The sequence below is a fragment of the Myxine glutinosa genome, chromosome 5 (assembly GCF_964187855.1).
Source record: "Myxine glutinosa chromosome 5, kmMyxGlut1.1, whole genome shotgun sequence".
Taxonomy (NCBI): Eukaryota; Metazoa; Chordata; class Myxini; order Myxiniformes; family Myxinidae; genus Myxine; species Myxine glutinosa.
Genome location: NC_136265.1, coordinates 147,058,227 through 147,075,475, shown reverse-complemented (window position 1 = coordinate 147,075,475; position 17,249 = coordinate 147,058,227). Strand labels below are relative to the sequence as shown.

Here is a 17,249-nt window from a genome sequence, read left to right as displayed (position 1 = left end):
TGTGAATGGCCACGTCATAAAACGCGATAAACCCACCTTAATGCAAGGAAGAGCAAGAAGAGAGGGATGAAAGAAGGAACAAGAAGAGGGAGAAAGTAGCAGCAAGAGAGATGACAAGAGGAGCAAGAAAGATTAGAGGAGGAGCAAAACAGTTGAAAGAAGGAAGAGAGAGATGACAGGAAGCAGAAAAAGGTAAAAATATTCAATGACACCTTTTAGAAACCTTAGACAAATGTCTCCCACATACCAAACGGAAGCTGCAGAAATAGAGCATGTAGAACTGGACATGGCAGGAAGCGCGTGTAGGTAAGAGGAGCCGATCGAAAGTGACCAACAAGTCTCGATACAGTTCCTTCGCTTTACCCATGTCCAATTGCCCTGGATGCACGAGAGATATATTGAGGACTCATTTAGCAAAGTACCAAATGGAGAAAAGTTGAAGGTAAAGACATCGATCGTCATAATCAGAGATGATGAAGCACATAGTCCTGCTGGTGTTAATGAAGGGTCGAGAATCACAACACTGCTGGTACATACATGTCATATTTAAATGAAGAATACAGATATAACACACATTCACTTTAATTTACCTGAATCCTCCATTTTAACTCCAAATATAGGACAAAGGTAAAAAGCAGATGAAGAAAAGTCATAAATGAAAAGCTACCATTTGGTAGACAGACGTCCCGGATGTAGGAAAACAAAATATCCATGAGAATGTCCAGGGTGTCAGCCACAGTATGTGCCATGCTCTCCTCATCATCACCATCTACACTAGAATTTGTTTGAGTGACGTCCTCATCCTATGGAAGAAAAACACATGCGAGGAGTTGCAGAGATAGACTCTTGATGCTCAGTTTGTACCCATTCGCCGTGCTGTAGGCTCTGCTAAAGGCCACCCCAGTCTTACCATGTTGAAGACCATCTCTCCGTTTGCGTTGTTATGCTGACTTCGAGCGTTTTTTGCCGTCTCCTCTGCCTCCTCTATATCCATCCGTGACACGCTCACCTGGATATTCCATCGATTATTGGTGCAGGCCCACTCTCTTATATCACTCAATTTGCTCAAATGTCAAAACTATCACTTACATCAAGTTTCAGGAGCTTCTCTAGCAAGAGCAGTAGAATGTCCCTCCGCAGAGCAGGCAGGTACGTCGTCACTTGCAGCAAATTGTGCAAATAGCACTCCTGGTGATAGGTTGTGCAGAACAGCATTATTGGTGTGAACTCGGTAAATAATCTTTCAGCATAAGACAGCAGAGAGAGAGAGAGAGAGAGAGAGAGAGAGAGAGAGAGTGAATGGGAGTGAGAATGACGGAGAGAGGGAGGGAGGAAGAAAGGGTGAGAGGGAGTTAAGGAGTGGTAGAGAGAGAGGAGGAGGAGGGAGAGGGGGTGAAACGAAGGGGAGAGAGATAGGGGGGAAAGGGAGAGAGGGGAGAGAGAGACGGCGGTGAGAGAGAGGGGGTAAGAGAGGGGGGGAGGGCGAGAGGGAAAGAGAAGGGGAAGAGGTAAAAGAGGAAGACGGGGGAAAGAGAGGAAGAGAGGGAGAGACAGACAGCCAGACACAGAGACAGACAGCCAGACACAGAGACAGACAGCCAGACACAGAGACAGACACACAGAGACAGACACACAGAGACAGAGAGCCAGACACACAGAGACAGAGAGCCAGACACACAGAGACAGAGAGCCAGACACACAGAGACAGAGAGCCAGACACACAGAGACAGAGAGCCAGACACACACACACACACACACACACACACACACACACACACACACACACACACACAGACAGGGAGAAAGACAGACAGAGAGAGACCAGAAAGAGCAAATAGGCCCAGGTGTGTAAATGAGCACAGACTAGAGCAAGGCAGATGAAGGAAAGTGAAAGTTCACAAAAAGAATTTGTAATACAAACCAGGCAGACATTTCCCTGGATTCTATAAACCTCACCATACTATACAGCCAGGAAAGATGTTCATACTCTGCTTCGCTGAACAAAGCATCCCAAATTACATTCCAATTTCCCGTAATTACTGTGAGCCTCCATTAACAGTTCAAAATTGACAGTCTGTGGATCGGCATACTTGTGTGCGAGCGGATTTGGCCACAAAAGGAAACTTTTCCACCAGAATTGGCATCAAAAAGGTCGGTGTTCTATAAAACAAAAACAGCAGAAACAGTATATTAGAAAACAAAACAAAATGTAAATTATGACTTGTAGTCAATGACAGTGCCGTGTGTCCAGAACAAAGCTCAAACTGGCTTCCATGTTTCTGGGAAAAAGACCAAGTGTTCTTCCACATGGCTTTATAATGCAAAAATGAATTTTAGTTGCATTTACAACAAAAAACAACAGCAATTTAAAATTGCAAATACTTTAATGGTGAATTAATTTCACTTCTCATTTCCGAGGCCCCCAATGAGGAATTGAACTGCTTAGATGATGAACACATCTTAGACAAGACAATGACGCCCCATTCGCACCGCATTTCAATCCACTGACCACAATTGCACCCCAAACCACTGACTTGGTCATTTCCACCTAAACCCCGAGCTTCCTTCAAAGTGGATGCAGAACCGGCAAGTCCCGCAAAAGGTACCGTCCACCCATGATCTGTAGCACCGTAAACGTCATCACGTTTCTGGCAACGCCACCAAAATTGTGACGTCACTCACCCACTGGAGGACCGATAAAAATGGTGGACAAATGGCAAGTCTCGATATGTTTGGAGCAATCTTGAGATTGACGAGTTGCTCGAGCTTTAGAGAGAACAGTACGCAGGAAGAACCATTTCTCTCCCCGTGGCCGTTCGGTGTGCCGAGGCCAACTGCACACAACCACCCCTCTACCCTCCAAGCCCCGATCCCTCTCACAAGCTCAGGCAGCTTCTATTAGTGGTTATCAAGATACCTCAAGTGGACAAGTTATTTACCTATTCCTAATGATTCAAACTCATGTTTGAGAGGTTTATGGGTTCATTGAACAAACTTCATTAGCTGTGAATGACGATCCGATCACTGCAAAGTATGAACAAATTATTATTTCAGTTTTTAATATCCAAGGGCCATCCATATTAGTCCTTGAGCCAGACCAAAAGTAATGCTCCGGCGGGGGGAGTAATTCTCATTATGATTTTCCATTAGACCAATGTCTCAAGTGTCAGAAAAGGTGTGATGGACATCTGAGAACGGTAGCTTAGTGCCCGGATGGACGCCATCTTTGAAACCACCCAGCTCGAAAATGCCCATTTGGTGGGGTACATTGTTGCACGTGTATCTGGACTTCTATACTAGCTATCGATGTGCGGTTGACGACTAAATATACGTCCGATGTGTACCGTCTAAATAAAAAATAATATGAAGCATTTTGTTTTAGATTAATTATTATAAAAATCAATTATCGAAAAAAAATCATATATTTTTCAATATTTTATTATTAGACTTGTACTTTTTTTAGTGAAACAACACTGGTATGATTTTCCAAATTATGCATTGTGCTACACCGTTTATCTGTCTATAAAAATAACTCAAAAACTAAAACATATCATCCACCACGAGTTTACAACAAATAAATGTAAAGAGGCATAAAATGACTTAGGCCGCCGCTGGCATTATCTATTCTGACGATAACGCAAGTTAGGAATGTCGTACGGAGAGGATTTTAACACCATACGATATCTAATAAGCAGGCGGAAATTGTTACATAGGAAATCTGCACTTTGGTGGCCATCTTGGATTTCAAAATGGCCGCCAATTATATTAATTATTCATTACTAGAGTTTGGAAAGACGTATGGAGCTGATTTTAACACCATACGATGTATATTCCTAATAAGCAAGCGGAGGTATCATTGAACATGTCATGTTTTAGTCAAATAACACCGGTATGATCTTCCAAATTATACATTTTGCTAAACCGTTTATCTGTCTATAAAGATTTTCAGGCAATTTGGCCTGCATTATAATAGAGAACAACATATGCTATACAATATACAGTGCACACAAAGTTAATCATCAGAGTCGCCATCAGTCATTGGCATCCTGAGCCACGATAGCATCATCCTGCACCATGTTGGAGCATCCCTGCAGCTTACACACAACAGTGCACTTCAACCCATTCAGTATGCAGGAGCAATCTGACGGTCGACACGTCCTTCTGCATGTGCATGAGATGAGATTCAAGACGACATCTGGAGCTGGTAGACCCGCCATCCATCGGATTGTGAGCGAACCGCCATCATCGAGTTCCCAACCATGTCCTGCTGATGGTGTTGGGACGTCTGGTAGGTTTTCAAGGCTGCGTCGCCAGATAGCCGCCTGATAGTTGGCCCTAAGCGTATGCTGCATCAAGGAGTCTTCACAAGGCGGCAATTGTCCAGATTCGATCTGGCCCTTCTTTGCACAGAACATGTGATAACGGAGCGAATTAACACCGACGATCTTCGTGTTCTTGGCGTACAGCTGACACGTGAAGGCCTGAATGCTATTGAAGACGTCTGTTGGTACATTCCACGAAGATCCCAGATCTGTGAATGCTTGAAGATACAGCTCATTCGCTTGCACAAGCTTCAAAGCCTTTATCTTTCCTTGGCTAGCCAGAGCACTCACAGTGTCACACCCGCTCCATGCATGAAGCCCTGGCAATGCACTGCAAACTCCAGACCCCAATACCGCAGCCAACTTTCCAACGTCGATCATTCTGACTCGAACCTTTGTTCCTCGTCTGATGAAGAGCTGACTATCGATGGTTCTGCTGAGATGAAGACTGATGATCAGAACGTCGGTGTCATCTGCCACTAAGATGATCGTCTTGTAGTGGGTAGCGGCGTGCTTTGCGTGGAGAAACATACGCGTGTCTGCTTCCTCGTGGCTACATTCGAGTGCTTGCACCAACTTCCACCTATCGCGGGTCAGTACCAGACATTTTTCACCACAGGTGACATACAGTGTTCTGTTGCCTAGCTTTTCGCGATTTGTTTCATGTTTCCACGACTCCGCCAGAAACACAACCAGTTTCTCCTTTGTCTGGCTGCAAGCAAGGAGACGCCGCCAGTTCATGATTTTGTGTGCGGGTCTGATCTCGCTGAAACTGATGCCTTCATTTGAACCGCGGTTCACACGCTCAGCTGCTTTGATGGATTCTTCTGTGTATGTGTCAAAGACAACATCGATGCGCTCACTGCCTTGACCAGCGTGAAGCGCTGCAGCAAGGATGCGGTCAGATAGTTCTTCGAACGTGTCGTTCTCGCCATGCATCTTTTGTATGAGAGCCATCGCATCAATTATTGTTGCACTTCGCTTGTCAACGTTCTCGGCTGGTTCCACAAGACCTTCCATGTGTTTCGCAAGTGCAGCTTTGTTCGTTTTTTTCATTGACCCATCAACGTTTGCCAAAGACCATGGTAACGGCCCTAGTGGGTGACAAAGGACAAGTTGCATGTCGAGGTTCCTTGTCTTGGCGATGAGTATCATGGTGGCAAACAGTTGTCTGTCAGCTCTCAGGACGATCTCCTTGTTTGTGCCCTTCACAACTTTCTGCTTGATCTTACCAAAGGTCTTCAAGTTTAGCTTGTTCAATGTGTCATGAAAGCCTGTTCCCTCTTCAAGACGTTTCTGGAAGCTTTGATACGCCGCTTCCCCCTTTTGCAGGGTGTTGAGTAGGTCATTAGAAACGTCCTCCCTCGCAGCCGCTCCGGTAGATATACTGAGAAGACATGACGGATCATCGGCGAATGGATTGGTCCAGTCATTTTCCAGTAGATCACAGATAGCTGTGACGCCAGACTCATCACGTTTGATGCGAGAAGTAGACAAGTCAGGGTGCTTGGCGTGAGATGTGTCGCTGCCATTCACAAGGATAGTTTCTCGTAGTTGCCTCAGTGCAGTAGCCCGATTTTCTGCAGTTAGATAGTATCGTGACACAGCCCCTTGTCGAAGACTAAAACCTCGTGTTCCTCCAGCTGTTTGCGTATCTTTGTTTACTGTTTCTTCTGTTGTCTGATCAACAGCGATTCTGGCAAATGGATTCCCTGGTCTAAGCTGTACGGAGAAGTAGCCTTGATTGAAATGCCTGTACAACTCGGGGCATGTTTCGTGGAGTTGCGTCATCTGTGCATAGTACACTGGTAGATATCTAGCATAGTTCACCTTGTTCATTGCGAAACACCAAGGGATCACTCTTCTGACACAAGCCAAGTGAAGCATCCAGTCGCCTTCTCTATCCGCACGAATCAACCCCAGCAGGGTCTCTACCATATCAATATACATCATCCAGAAGCGAGCCAGGTCTCCATGTTTGGTTCGCAGAAAATGTAGGTATTTCGCGAACATGTCAAAGCTCTGTACACATGAATCATCATCGAGAGCAGCAGCGAGAGTCTCGTGGCAAACATCCTCCTTGATGCTGCGAATTTTGAGGTCAGTGCTTCGAATCTGGGGTTCCTTGTCAGGATGATTGCTTTCTATCCACACCTGGAAGCCCTTCCAAATGATGCGCATTAGTGCCTCGTACATCAACTTGTGGAGTCGCACAGCACGGTTGTATTGCTTGCCTTCCAGAACCCTGTTGATGGAACCTTCAGCGATTACTCCTGACTCAACAGCTACATCCCGAAGGCCTGCATCTCCAAACATTTTCCCAATGCTCGACATGAAGTTACAGATGGTATGGAAGTTCCCCATCATGAGCACGATTCTTCCATATCGATCGACATCTTTCCATGCTATTTCGGTCGCCTTAGCAAATAGTGCCTGGTCTAGCACCACCGGTATACGCTCAAGCTGAAGTGATGACATGATGTTCAGAGCTTCTCTGAGGATTTCTTGCACTGTTGCCATATCTGTGGCAGGCGCGTTTATAGTCGGCAGGTAGCCAACTACATCTTCCGTCACCTGAACACGATCTCTAGTCATGATGTTGAAACCAGTCCACAAACTGATTGTCTGTTCGCATGGTTCCAGCGAACACATGGTTCCCCCCCCCCCCCCCCCCCCCGCCTCAGAAATTAATCAGGTCACCGCAACAAATCTCAGACTGAGATATAGAATATAGAATATAGATAAAGAATAGACTGACGTCACTTTCGGCACTGGGTTCTGTGGGTTGATTATCGGCGGGAAATTCCAACTGACATAGTTTCGGTTTGTGGAAAGTGCATGCCTTTTCATATATTTTTTGTGTACACTCGTGGTGGATGATATGTTTTAGTTTTTGAGTTATTTTTATAGACAGATAAACGGTGTAGCACAATGCATAATTTGGAAAATCATACCAGTGTTGTTTCACTAAAAAAAGTACAAGTCTAATAATAAAATATTGAAAAATATATGATTTTTTTTCGATAATTGATTTTTATAATAATTAATCTAAAACAAAATGCTTCATATTATTTTTTATTTAGACGGTCGTATATAAAAAATATTTATTTTATTTATTTAGACGTATATACACATCGGACGTATATTTAGTCGTCAACCGCACATCGATAGCTAGTATAGAAGTCCAGATACACGTGCAACAATGTACCCCACCAAATGGGCATTTTCGAGCTGGGTGGTTTCAAAGATGGCGTCCATCCGGGCACTAAGCTACCGTTCTCAGATGTCCATCACACCTTTTCTGACACTTGAGACATTGGTCTAATGGAAAATCATAATGAGAATTACTCCCCCCCCCCCCCCCCCCCCCCCCCCCCCCAGAGCATTCACTTCAAAAAATGGCCGGTTGGCTCAAGGACTATATAGCATGTACGCAAATTTTGTGGGTGAAAAAAAAAAAAAAAAAAAGCTTTGCTTTTGTCGCGGCTATAAACGGCTATGCAATCACGTATACCACAAAAGTGAGTCTGCTGTTCAGCACTGCTCAAAAGGTTACAACTCCCGGCAGGACACCACGACATGGTGCGGATGGAGCATAATTACACATTTGAATGCTGATTCAGCAGAATCCAACAGATTGAATTCATACTTTGAAATGTAAATTGACAAAAATAAATGACAACTCCCATCTATGCTAGGTCCATCCATCCATATGTATATTGTCCTCTAGTCGTATAGCCAATCGATGCTAGGTGCAACCATCCATCCATATGTATATTGTCCGATAGTCGTATAGCCAATCGATGCTCGGTGCAACCATCCATCCATATGTATATTGTCCTATAGTCGTATAGCCAATCGATGCTAGGTGCAACCATCCATCCATATGTATATTGTCCTGTAGTCGTATAGCCCATCTATGCGAGGTGCATCTGTAAGGGATTTCATTCGAATCTCAAGTTAATTGGGGGTGGGGGGGCAGTATGACCCATTTGGCTTACTAGCGTCTGACTGTCTGGTTTTGAGAAGCTGTTGACAAAATCTTTGTTTGACCTTGCGTTAACATTCTTTCCTTATGAGCTCCCTGCCTGCCGAGTCTTTCTCCTTGCTACAATCTGTGAAACTGGGGAAATGTTTGTGAAAGAGTTCCTTGTCCTCTGAAGAAAGGATATTAAGCAGAATACAAGTTGCGATTCTTTGAGATGATGTTGGTGCTGACTGTGTGAGAAGAGAAATGGTGCTACTTGCTTAAGCGTCCATATCTCCCATGCATGTTATCCTTATCTATTAATAAATCTCTTGTACATTGTCCAAGTTCGACCAGGTGCATATAAAATCCACTACACATCCATCCATTCATATGTATATTGTCCTATAGTCGTATAGCCCATCTATGTTAGGTGCATCAATCCATCCATATGTACGAGTATGTTGTTCTACAGCTGTATGGCCCATCTGTGCTAGGTGCATCCATCAATCCATATGTATATATGTCGAGATCATGCCTTTTATTGTGCCTTATGTAATTGTGGTTTGCATTTAATAATGGATGCTTTGTGAAAAGGATTAAGCTTACCATATTCCCTCTTGTTTTGAACTATGTTTTATTGTCCAACTGTGCCAAAAAATGTAGAAAGATAGTGAAACTGCTTGCTCTGTTAGACCCCTAGTGAAAACGCGTCTGTCTGTCCTTGACCAAAAGCCAACATGGAAGATAAGTTTTGAGAATGTCACGGTGCTCTTTCTCCCTCCCGCATCTTGCCCTTTGCTCATGCCAAAGAAGATAGGACATTGGTGGGGGTACTGGTCAACGTTTCCCCCATTGTGTATTATACTGCTGAAACTTGCCAAAATTAGCGGAGATTTTTATCACACTCTGCAAGTATATAAGGAAGTTCTTTCTGTAAGGAACTCAGGAGTGTATGTGGCCATGCTGTTCATTTGTGAAGGGTATGACTCTTACACCCTCCACAGCGCTGTGATATTGGTTCATCATTAAATCTTGTTATCTCTTGAACTCAAGGTGTGGAACATGGTTCTGTTCTCGACAGTTTTGGTGTCAGAAGTGGGATCCGACTCTGAGCGATATTTGGGAGGCAGACCCTGTGGGGACTCAGCGGAGAGGCTGGCCAGCACTGATTCGATTAACGTGAGTTTTCATACTGAGGGGTCTTTCCAAATTGAGCTCCGTTCACTCACTCAGGCTGTCTGTCTTCCATTTCGTCGTTCCGTGCTTGGATCACGAACAAATTGGAATCTGGTGTGTAAGTACAGGCCTATTTGGCTCGGGTAACAAGTTGTCTATTGATGAACCAAGAAATGGGGGTCGGTTAGCAAAAAGGGGGGACTTCTTGGTAAAGCCAAGAACTTCCCAGGCAGGGCAGTCTAGAGACAAGATGGAGTTGATGGGGTTGATAGTAACCAGAGAAAGTATTGGCTGCGGACTAACGGAGGGGACCCAAGGAGGATGGCCAGGATAAGTGTTAAGCTAAGTTAAGAAGGGAGAACCCCTTTAGGAAAGCCCTGGCATGGGTGATAAGTTAGACAAGTTAGAAGCGCTATACAAGCATTGACCGCGAGTTAGCGCCGCGGGAGGACCGGATTAGGGAAATATCGGCGCGGTAAACTAAAAGGCAGGATTTTTCGGTGGATGGCCTCGGGGCGCTTCCTTGCGCCTTGTACGCATCACGAGCTGCTTCTTGCAAATGGGGGTCGTGCTGCCGTGCGCTGGGAGCGACCGCCTGGGCGCATGGACGGGAAAATGTTCCGTGCACGTTAATTAAATATCTTAAGGGAGATTAAGGTATGTCGGAGTAATAGTACTGTGTTAAGAGAAGGGTATTACAGATCGGGGGGCGGCCCGATCTTCGACCCACTGGAGGGACTAGCCCAAGGAAGGTAGGACGATGAGTATTTTAAGTTAAGCTACGCACTGGATGTGTGTATCTGATAAACCCCCCCCCCCCTCAAGGCCTTCTTTGTCCTGTCTCAGGATTTAAGGCATGCACATCCGGTGCAGTTTTTACCCAAAGGAAGGAGTTCTGACAATATGCTATAGGCAGGTCAAGTATTAGCTCTTTCTGGACAAAAGATGAGGTTAGATCTGGAGAAATAAAACAGAGAGGATTATAATGTACGAGGTGTGTGGAATCCAGCTGTAAACACGCGAGCCGAGACATGCAGGCAGGTTGCCGGGGCAACGGAGTAGCTGCCTCGCGGGGAACAGCGAGGTGGGACAGAATCGAGACAGGAATGCGGACCATGCTGTGCACAAGCAGGAGACGCATTCGTGTGTGTGAACAATGCGAGTGATGAGGTAGCTTGAAGTGATGTGTTGGAGTGAGCACATGTATGTTGTGTGCTGAGTGGAAGCAGTGCTGCATTGTCGAGCATGCTTCCAAGGAAGACTTTGGGATGCTAGAGTTGGAAGCGTTTTGTTTTGTATCTCAAGGGAGATATTGGTTATTTCTTATATGTGGAAATAGGAAATGTTTATGTGATTTTTGGAGAAGGATAAATTAAACTGGAATCAGAAAAGCGCAGGTACCAGATAGGAGAAAGGCAGGAGAAGTGCTGAGACTTCAAAAGCACAGGAAGAAAGAAATCCAGGTAGAAACCAAGGGATGGATAGGCTCACATCACAGCAAGGAGCCAGGTAAGTTCACAGGTAGGAAGTATATGGAGTGTGCATGAATTTATACTGTATTGTATGGAAAATGAAGTGTCAGTCACATGGTATGTGTGTATAAGGGAATGAATGATCTGTCATTGCAGCGTGTATTTGTGTTTATTGTGTGTGTGTCATTGATGTGTGTCATTGATTGACAAGGGGTTCCCCAAATTGCCTGCGGGCGTTGGGCAATCCGGATGAGTAAATTTGGGGAAGAAATAAAAGGTATCAGTTTAGATTTTGAGATGCCATGTGGGACTCAGTCTGCTGGGGAAAATTGGCAGGGAATAATGAGTATGTTATGGAGAGCATGTGTAGACAGGGCTTTAAAACAAGTGTTCAATTACATCCCCACATTAACGGCTCTCCAGATGTAGCAAGGGAGAATGGGAGTAAAAGTCAAAGATGATAGGCTGTCAACCGACTGGGTGTTTATTCAACGGCATGGCCGGGGCTTGTATTTGGCCGACTTGGGATGGCAGAATGCGTTGAATGAAGGCAAGAATGACATGTGATGCTGGCGTGAGTCCAATCGGAAGGATGGATGGTTATGATTTCACCCGGTCTGTTTATCTGTCTGTCTGTCCGGACACGGAGCTCTTGGGAGAGCCAGGATGGGTTGGGGTGACCAAGATGAATGTGAACAATATATTAATTGTTTGCCATTGTGAAATTTTGCCCTCGATTTGAGACGAAGACATATGGCATTTGCTGTCGGGCTCAGGTTGGCTGGTTTCCTCAGCTCTGGAGGATCAGAGCGGGTGGATATTTTAAGTTGATACTCCTATGACAAATGTTGATACTCCTATGTGATGCGGGGTATGTGTGTGGTGATGGTGTCTGGGGCCTCGGGGTTTGCCCCTGCCTATTTGCCGGTCTGTCTGTCTGTTACATTTGACCCTCAGAAAAGGTTTCGTGAAAGGGGTTACACTTGATGGGCCAACTTATGGACAGGAACATGGAATTTGTACAGAATGCAGGCGATAACCCACCTGTGTCTATCTCTGTGTGTGTGTGTGTCCGTATTTGTCTGGCTTTCTGGCTGTCCATGGAGTCATGTCTTTGAACACTGATTTTGAGGGAGTTGCGGGTGTGCCATGGAGTTCAGGTGCACCTGCGGTGGTTGGAAGGTGATGGTGGATCGGGTGCGAGGATGCACGCTTGGATTAAAACATGTATTTAATTATCTGAGGATGTGTGCCGAGGTACAGTGTGGATCAATTAATGGAGAGGGCACTTTGACTTTGTACATCCGTGGACTTTGCCATGCGTGTGAAAGCGCAAGTCGATGATAATAATGTCTTGTCCAGCACAATATTTTCGCAACTATGGAATGTGCTCGAATTCCATGTTGGTGCAATGCGAGTGTGATTCCTGCCATGCATGCCGCGAGAGATACATTGTTTGTGATGGGACTGTGGCGAAAGGTTGGATAGCAATGTGTAGAATATAAGATGCGTCGGTACATTTGTGTTGATCGATGCGCCGAAAAAGAAGTTGGAGGCGCGTGATGGAGTTGCAGGTGCGGACCAAAGCGGTGTCCGCGGTATTTATTGGGGGTCGAAAGTCACTCCCTCAGTGTCTGCAGACTTGTCGTTCGGCAGTGTCGAAAGACAGGTTCGATTGTCGGTCTGTCTGCTTGATTTTCGGGTCTCACTCTGAGTATATGGTGTATACTCTGAGTATATGGTCGTTTTCTGTTTTGTGCTTTAATGGTGGTTGATTTGACTTCCCTGAAAGGGGGACAATAAATATTTGGTGTTAGCTGTTGTCATTTCGGATGTTTGCAGTTGTAATGTGGAGCCAGTCTGTTTGTCCGACTGGGTGTGTCTGACTGCGTCTGCAGATATGGATCAAGGAGGAGCAGTGTCTGCGGTGTCAGTTATGGTGTCGAATGTCATTCACTGTGTCTGCTGACATGTCGTGTGACTATGGTGACTATGATGGTGTGTCCTGGCGGGAAGAATCGTGGCAGCCTACAGATTTGAATGGAATGGCCTCTGTGAGACCATCCTGTTAGTACGTTGGGGGTTCGTCTGTCTGTCTGTCTGTGAATGGAAACTCAGAAAATTGAACTGGACTTCGACAGAAGGCAGGTGGGTGGTCACCTGCTGTGAATTGTGGTGGAACATTTGTGATGTCCCCTAATACGAGGGGACGAATTGGTTTGTAAATGTGTTGTGCAGGTACTTTCTCTGTAGGTAGCCAAATTCTACCTGGGGTAAGTCAAGGTGGAGGGGAGTTGTCTCTGATGCCTTGCTCCACGGGGCAGTACTATTGTTGTCAAGTCTCATGTAATCTTGGTTAACGTATATCTACGGACAAGAGCTGCACTTTATTTTAGTAAGTGACTGGGAAAGTTTGTTTTAAAAAGTGCCAGTGGAGTTGTTTAGAGTTATGGAGGTCACAGCTCGCTGGAACCTCTTTGTTTATGTTTGGCTGGCTTACACTGGCTAGTGTATGGAAAAAAAGGGGGACTGAAAATGCTTTGAATTTGCAGCCTGGCGGACAAGAGCTGTGTTTGGGAAGGTTAGAATCCAGCATTTTGCAGCCCTGAGCAGAGGGGATTGCCCATTGGGCATGTTTAGGATTTAACAGAGTGGTGGAGGTCTGTGGAAATATGAATCCAATGTTTGATGCATACTGTGCCGGTGTGCTCTGAGTTCGAAGGAAGATGATGCGATTATTTCAGATTTATCATAGTTAAGTTTGAGAAAGTTGATTTGAAGCCAGGATTTATTTCAGTGATGCAGTCCGTAGGGCTATTCGGGTACTTTGAAGTGATTTACATCGGAATGCATCTCTTGGAGGACTCCCGTTGTTCAAGGGAGGAAAGGTGTGAAATAGTGACGTCATCCTCGCTGGAAATGTGATTGGAAATGGCAGGATTGACGCGAGAGTCACAGTGGGTGAAAAAATTGACCAACATGAGAATTAGGTCTATTTCAATAAATAGATCAGGTTATTTTCTTTTTATTATTTGTTTATTGGGCAGCTATTGGGCCAGAGGCTAAAACAGGTGTCTGCAACAGGTGCATGGGATGCTAAGAGAGGTATTAGAGGACATTGGATTGACTTTAAATTGAAATGAAAATTGAACAGGTGGATTAGGAAAATGAGTTTGTTCAAATACTCGTGGCATCTGTGGGATGCAACAATTTTGTGCCAGAATAGTGTATGGGGAACCGTCATCTGGGAAGCGTCGTTAAATGGCAGTAGGTTTAAACAGGTATTGAAAGGGTTCGTGCAATGTCATTTTGGGGCACCACTCGACACAAGAGTGGTAGAGAGCTGAAGTGAATTCTGCCAATATGGTGCAATGGCACAAGAGTGGTAGAGAGCTGAAGTGAATTCTGCCAATATGGTGCAATAGGGTGACAACTGAGTTTTGTTTGGAAAACTATTTGTTTGCAATCTTGGTTCGTACATAAGCTAGCAAAGAGATTATGCCAGTCTGAGGGAGTTTGTGTCCTTTGGATGGGAGCTGGAGCCTTGTAGGGTTGGGGCTGGTGGCTTGCCATTGTCTGTCTGCCAGTTATGGTGGGCAGAGGGAAGAGGGAGTGATACTGCTCTGGCCTCTTGCTTGGCAGAATTGAGTATTGCTGGGTTTTACCCCTGTTCAAAATTGAGCTCTCGAGAGCTGATTAACATTAGGATGCATCTCTCAAGGGACCCCTGGGTGGTCTCGAGAGCTGAGGTGTGAAATATGGTGACATTGTCTTGTGGACACTTTGTGAGTGGCTAGACATGCGCCTGAAAGGGGAAATTGTATTCATAACTCATGTGGGTTGTGTCTGAAGGAAAGGTTTGGGAGGAAGTGTGAAGAAGGTCGTGGAAAGTGCAAAGATGATTGGATTGGAAAGTCGACTCAGATGGATTATTTGTCAATGACAGGTGACTTTGTTAGGAATTGTTGAGGAAATAAAGGAAAGTGGTTAGTTATGGACTGTTGTTTTTGTGATAAGAAGGTGATACAAGGGGTTGGCTTGCACTGGGGGGACCAATGAATGTAAAGTTTAAAAACGTTGTGTTAGATTGCTACATGCAGAATGACCCCAATCGAGGAGGTGATTGGGGGCTGGTGAAGATTGGATCACGGCTCTGCAGACCAGGTGAACAGAACTCCACCAGGTATGTGGGAATCACATCAATTGAATTATTGCTCAAAGGGAGGTGATAGAGCAAAATGAAGAAAATTGTCATGTGGACCGCAAGGCTAACCCCCGCTCTTGCAGGGAAATGGCTTTGGGAGGCTAGTTGTTGTTGTTTTAGTAGACTCTAGGTTCTAAAACCTAAGGCAAAATGCATAGGAGGGTAAAGTTGGCGATTGCGGATGGAGATTAGCTAGAGAACTTGGAGACGATTTCGTTATTTTTCAGATAATTTTTCCAGTGGGTATATACTGGTGTGAAATTCACGTATCTAGGAAAGAAGGGAAAAAATGTCCAGGTATTGATAGGATAACAGTGAAATTTTGAAGGGGAGAATACCGATTATTTCCATTGACCAAATGGGGGGGAAATGGTTGGTAAATCATGTATTATTAGATGTAGGGAAGATGATTAAAAGGAAGGTATTTTCGGAAATTGGTGAAAGTAAATATGGCATTTAAATTTCCAGACACGACACAGGAAATGCGGCTATGAATAAGCCAACCATCTGAGAGATAAGGTAACTAAATGCCAATTGGTGGGACGGGGGGCTAGGAATTTGACCATGGTGTGTGTAAGAAAGTATTTTTCAGGATGGACGATGAAGAAACCGCCGTCGGAAAACCATGATCTTGACCACAGAGGCCGTCGACCTGAATGGGTCCTACAACAAGGCAGATGTGACCGGCGCTTCAGAAGATTGTATTGATTTTTGTGATGACTGTGATACTTGTGTTGAAAATCCCTTGTGGGAACTGGCTGATGCCTGTATTGATGTTTGTGATGACTGTGATACTTGTGTGGTAAACCCCTTGCGTGTACTGGCTAACGCCTCTTATGTATTACAAGCTCACAGCTGTACACCCCCTTCCGACCCAACTATGAATCTGATTGCGACGCTGGGTCTGGCAGTCGAGGGACCCGACATGGATATCCTAGACCCGCAAGCCGACCAGGCGTCCATGGGAGACTTTGACATAAAGGAAGTCCCTCTCTTTGCTTCAATGTTTTGGATCTCTTTGCTTCAAGTGATTCGGATTTTTAACGCTCTGTACCCTGACCAGGAACATGAGACACAAGATACTGACAACATTATGTATTCCCCAGAACAGCAGCACGTGAGAGATCTCATGGGCATGATCGTTGATTAACTTCGAAGATCTGCAAGGACCGCATCTGCAAAGGGTGGGGGGAGCAAGTTCCGCAGGGGAGGTAGTTGGCCCCCTGGCAGAGCAGAACCTCATCTGGACCAGAGGCCTTCGTTGTGGATCCGAAACGTTAATAGACTTTCATGTTCTGAGTCTTCATGTTCCAAACACGCACAACATGACACCTTTCAAACATGCATGCAAGGTACTTTATGTGCGTGGCATGCCCTTGGAGGACACACATACAACACTCAATAAAGCCCGATGTGGCCACATATAACACTATACTCTTTTGCTTTGCAAATAAAGCCGATGTGGCCTGGTCTCTGTGATACGTAGTCTCGTAGAGACCAAATGGGGGAATGTCGAGATCATGCCTTTTATTGTGCCTTATGTAATTGTGGTTTGCATTTAATAATGGATGCTTTGTGAAAAGGATTAAGCTTACCATATTCCCTCTTGTTTTGAACTATGTTTTATTGTCCAACTGTGCCAAAAAATGTAGAAAGATAGTGAAACTGCTTGCTCTGTTAGACCCCTAGTGAAAACGCGTCTGTCTGTCCTTGACCAAAAGCCAACATGGAAGATAAGTTTTGAGAATGTCACGGTGCTCTTTCTCCCTCCCGCATCTTGCCCTTTGCTCATGCCAAAGAAGATAGGACATTGGTGGGGGTACTGGTCAACGTTTCCCCCATTGTGTATTATACTGCTGAAACTTGCCAAAATTAGCGGAGATTTTTATCACACTCTGCAAGTATATAAGGAAGTTCTTTCTGTAAGGAACTCAGGAGTGTATGTGGCCATGCTGTTCATTTGTGAAGGGTATGACTCTTACACCCTCCACAGCGCTGTGATATTGGTTCATCATTAAATCTTGTTATCTCTTGAACTCAAGGTGTGGAACATGGTTCTGTTCTCGACATATATATATATAACCACCTTTAGAGGCCATTTTTCC

At 45.0% G+C, this 17,249-nt stretch overlaps 1 protein-coding gene and 1 long non-coding RNA gene across 3 annotated transcripts in view; one reads left to right on the top strand and one right to left on the bottom strand.

The window, feature by feature from the left end:
- The window catches only part of RRN3 (RNA polymerase I transcription factor RRN3), a 54,266-nt gene that overhangs the window by 14,432 nt on the left and 22,585 nt on the right, over positions 1-17,249 (bottom strand). For both annotated transcript variants that reach the window (XM_068116029.2, XM_068116030.2), the window contains 5 exons: positions 2,091-2,160; positions 1,090-1,188; positions 911-1,009; positions 668-803; positions 248-378 (listed from right to left, as the gene is read on the bottom strand). In XM_068116029.2, the coding sequence (XP_067972130.2) occupies positions 248-378; positions 668-803; positions 911-1,009; positions 1,090-1,188; positions 2,091-2,160 (535 nt within the window). The remainder of the gene's footprint in view (positions 1-247; positions 379-667; positions 804-910; positions 1,010-1,089; positions 1,189-2,090; positions 2,161-17,249) is intronic.
- On the top strand, positions 10,591-17,180 carry LOC144892392 (uncharacterized). Its single transcript, XR_013623589.1, has 2 exons — positions 10,591-10,977; positions 15,027-17,180. It is a non-coding gene; the product is annotated as an uncharacterized LOC144892392 (long non-coding RNA).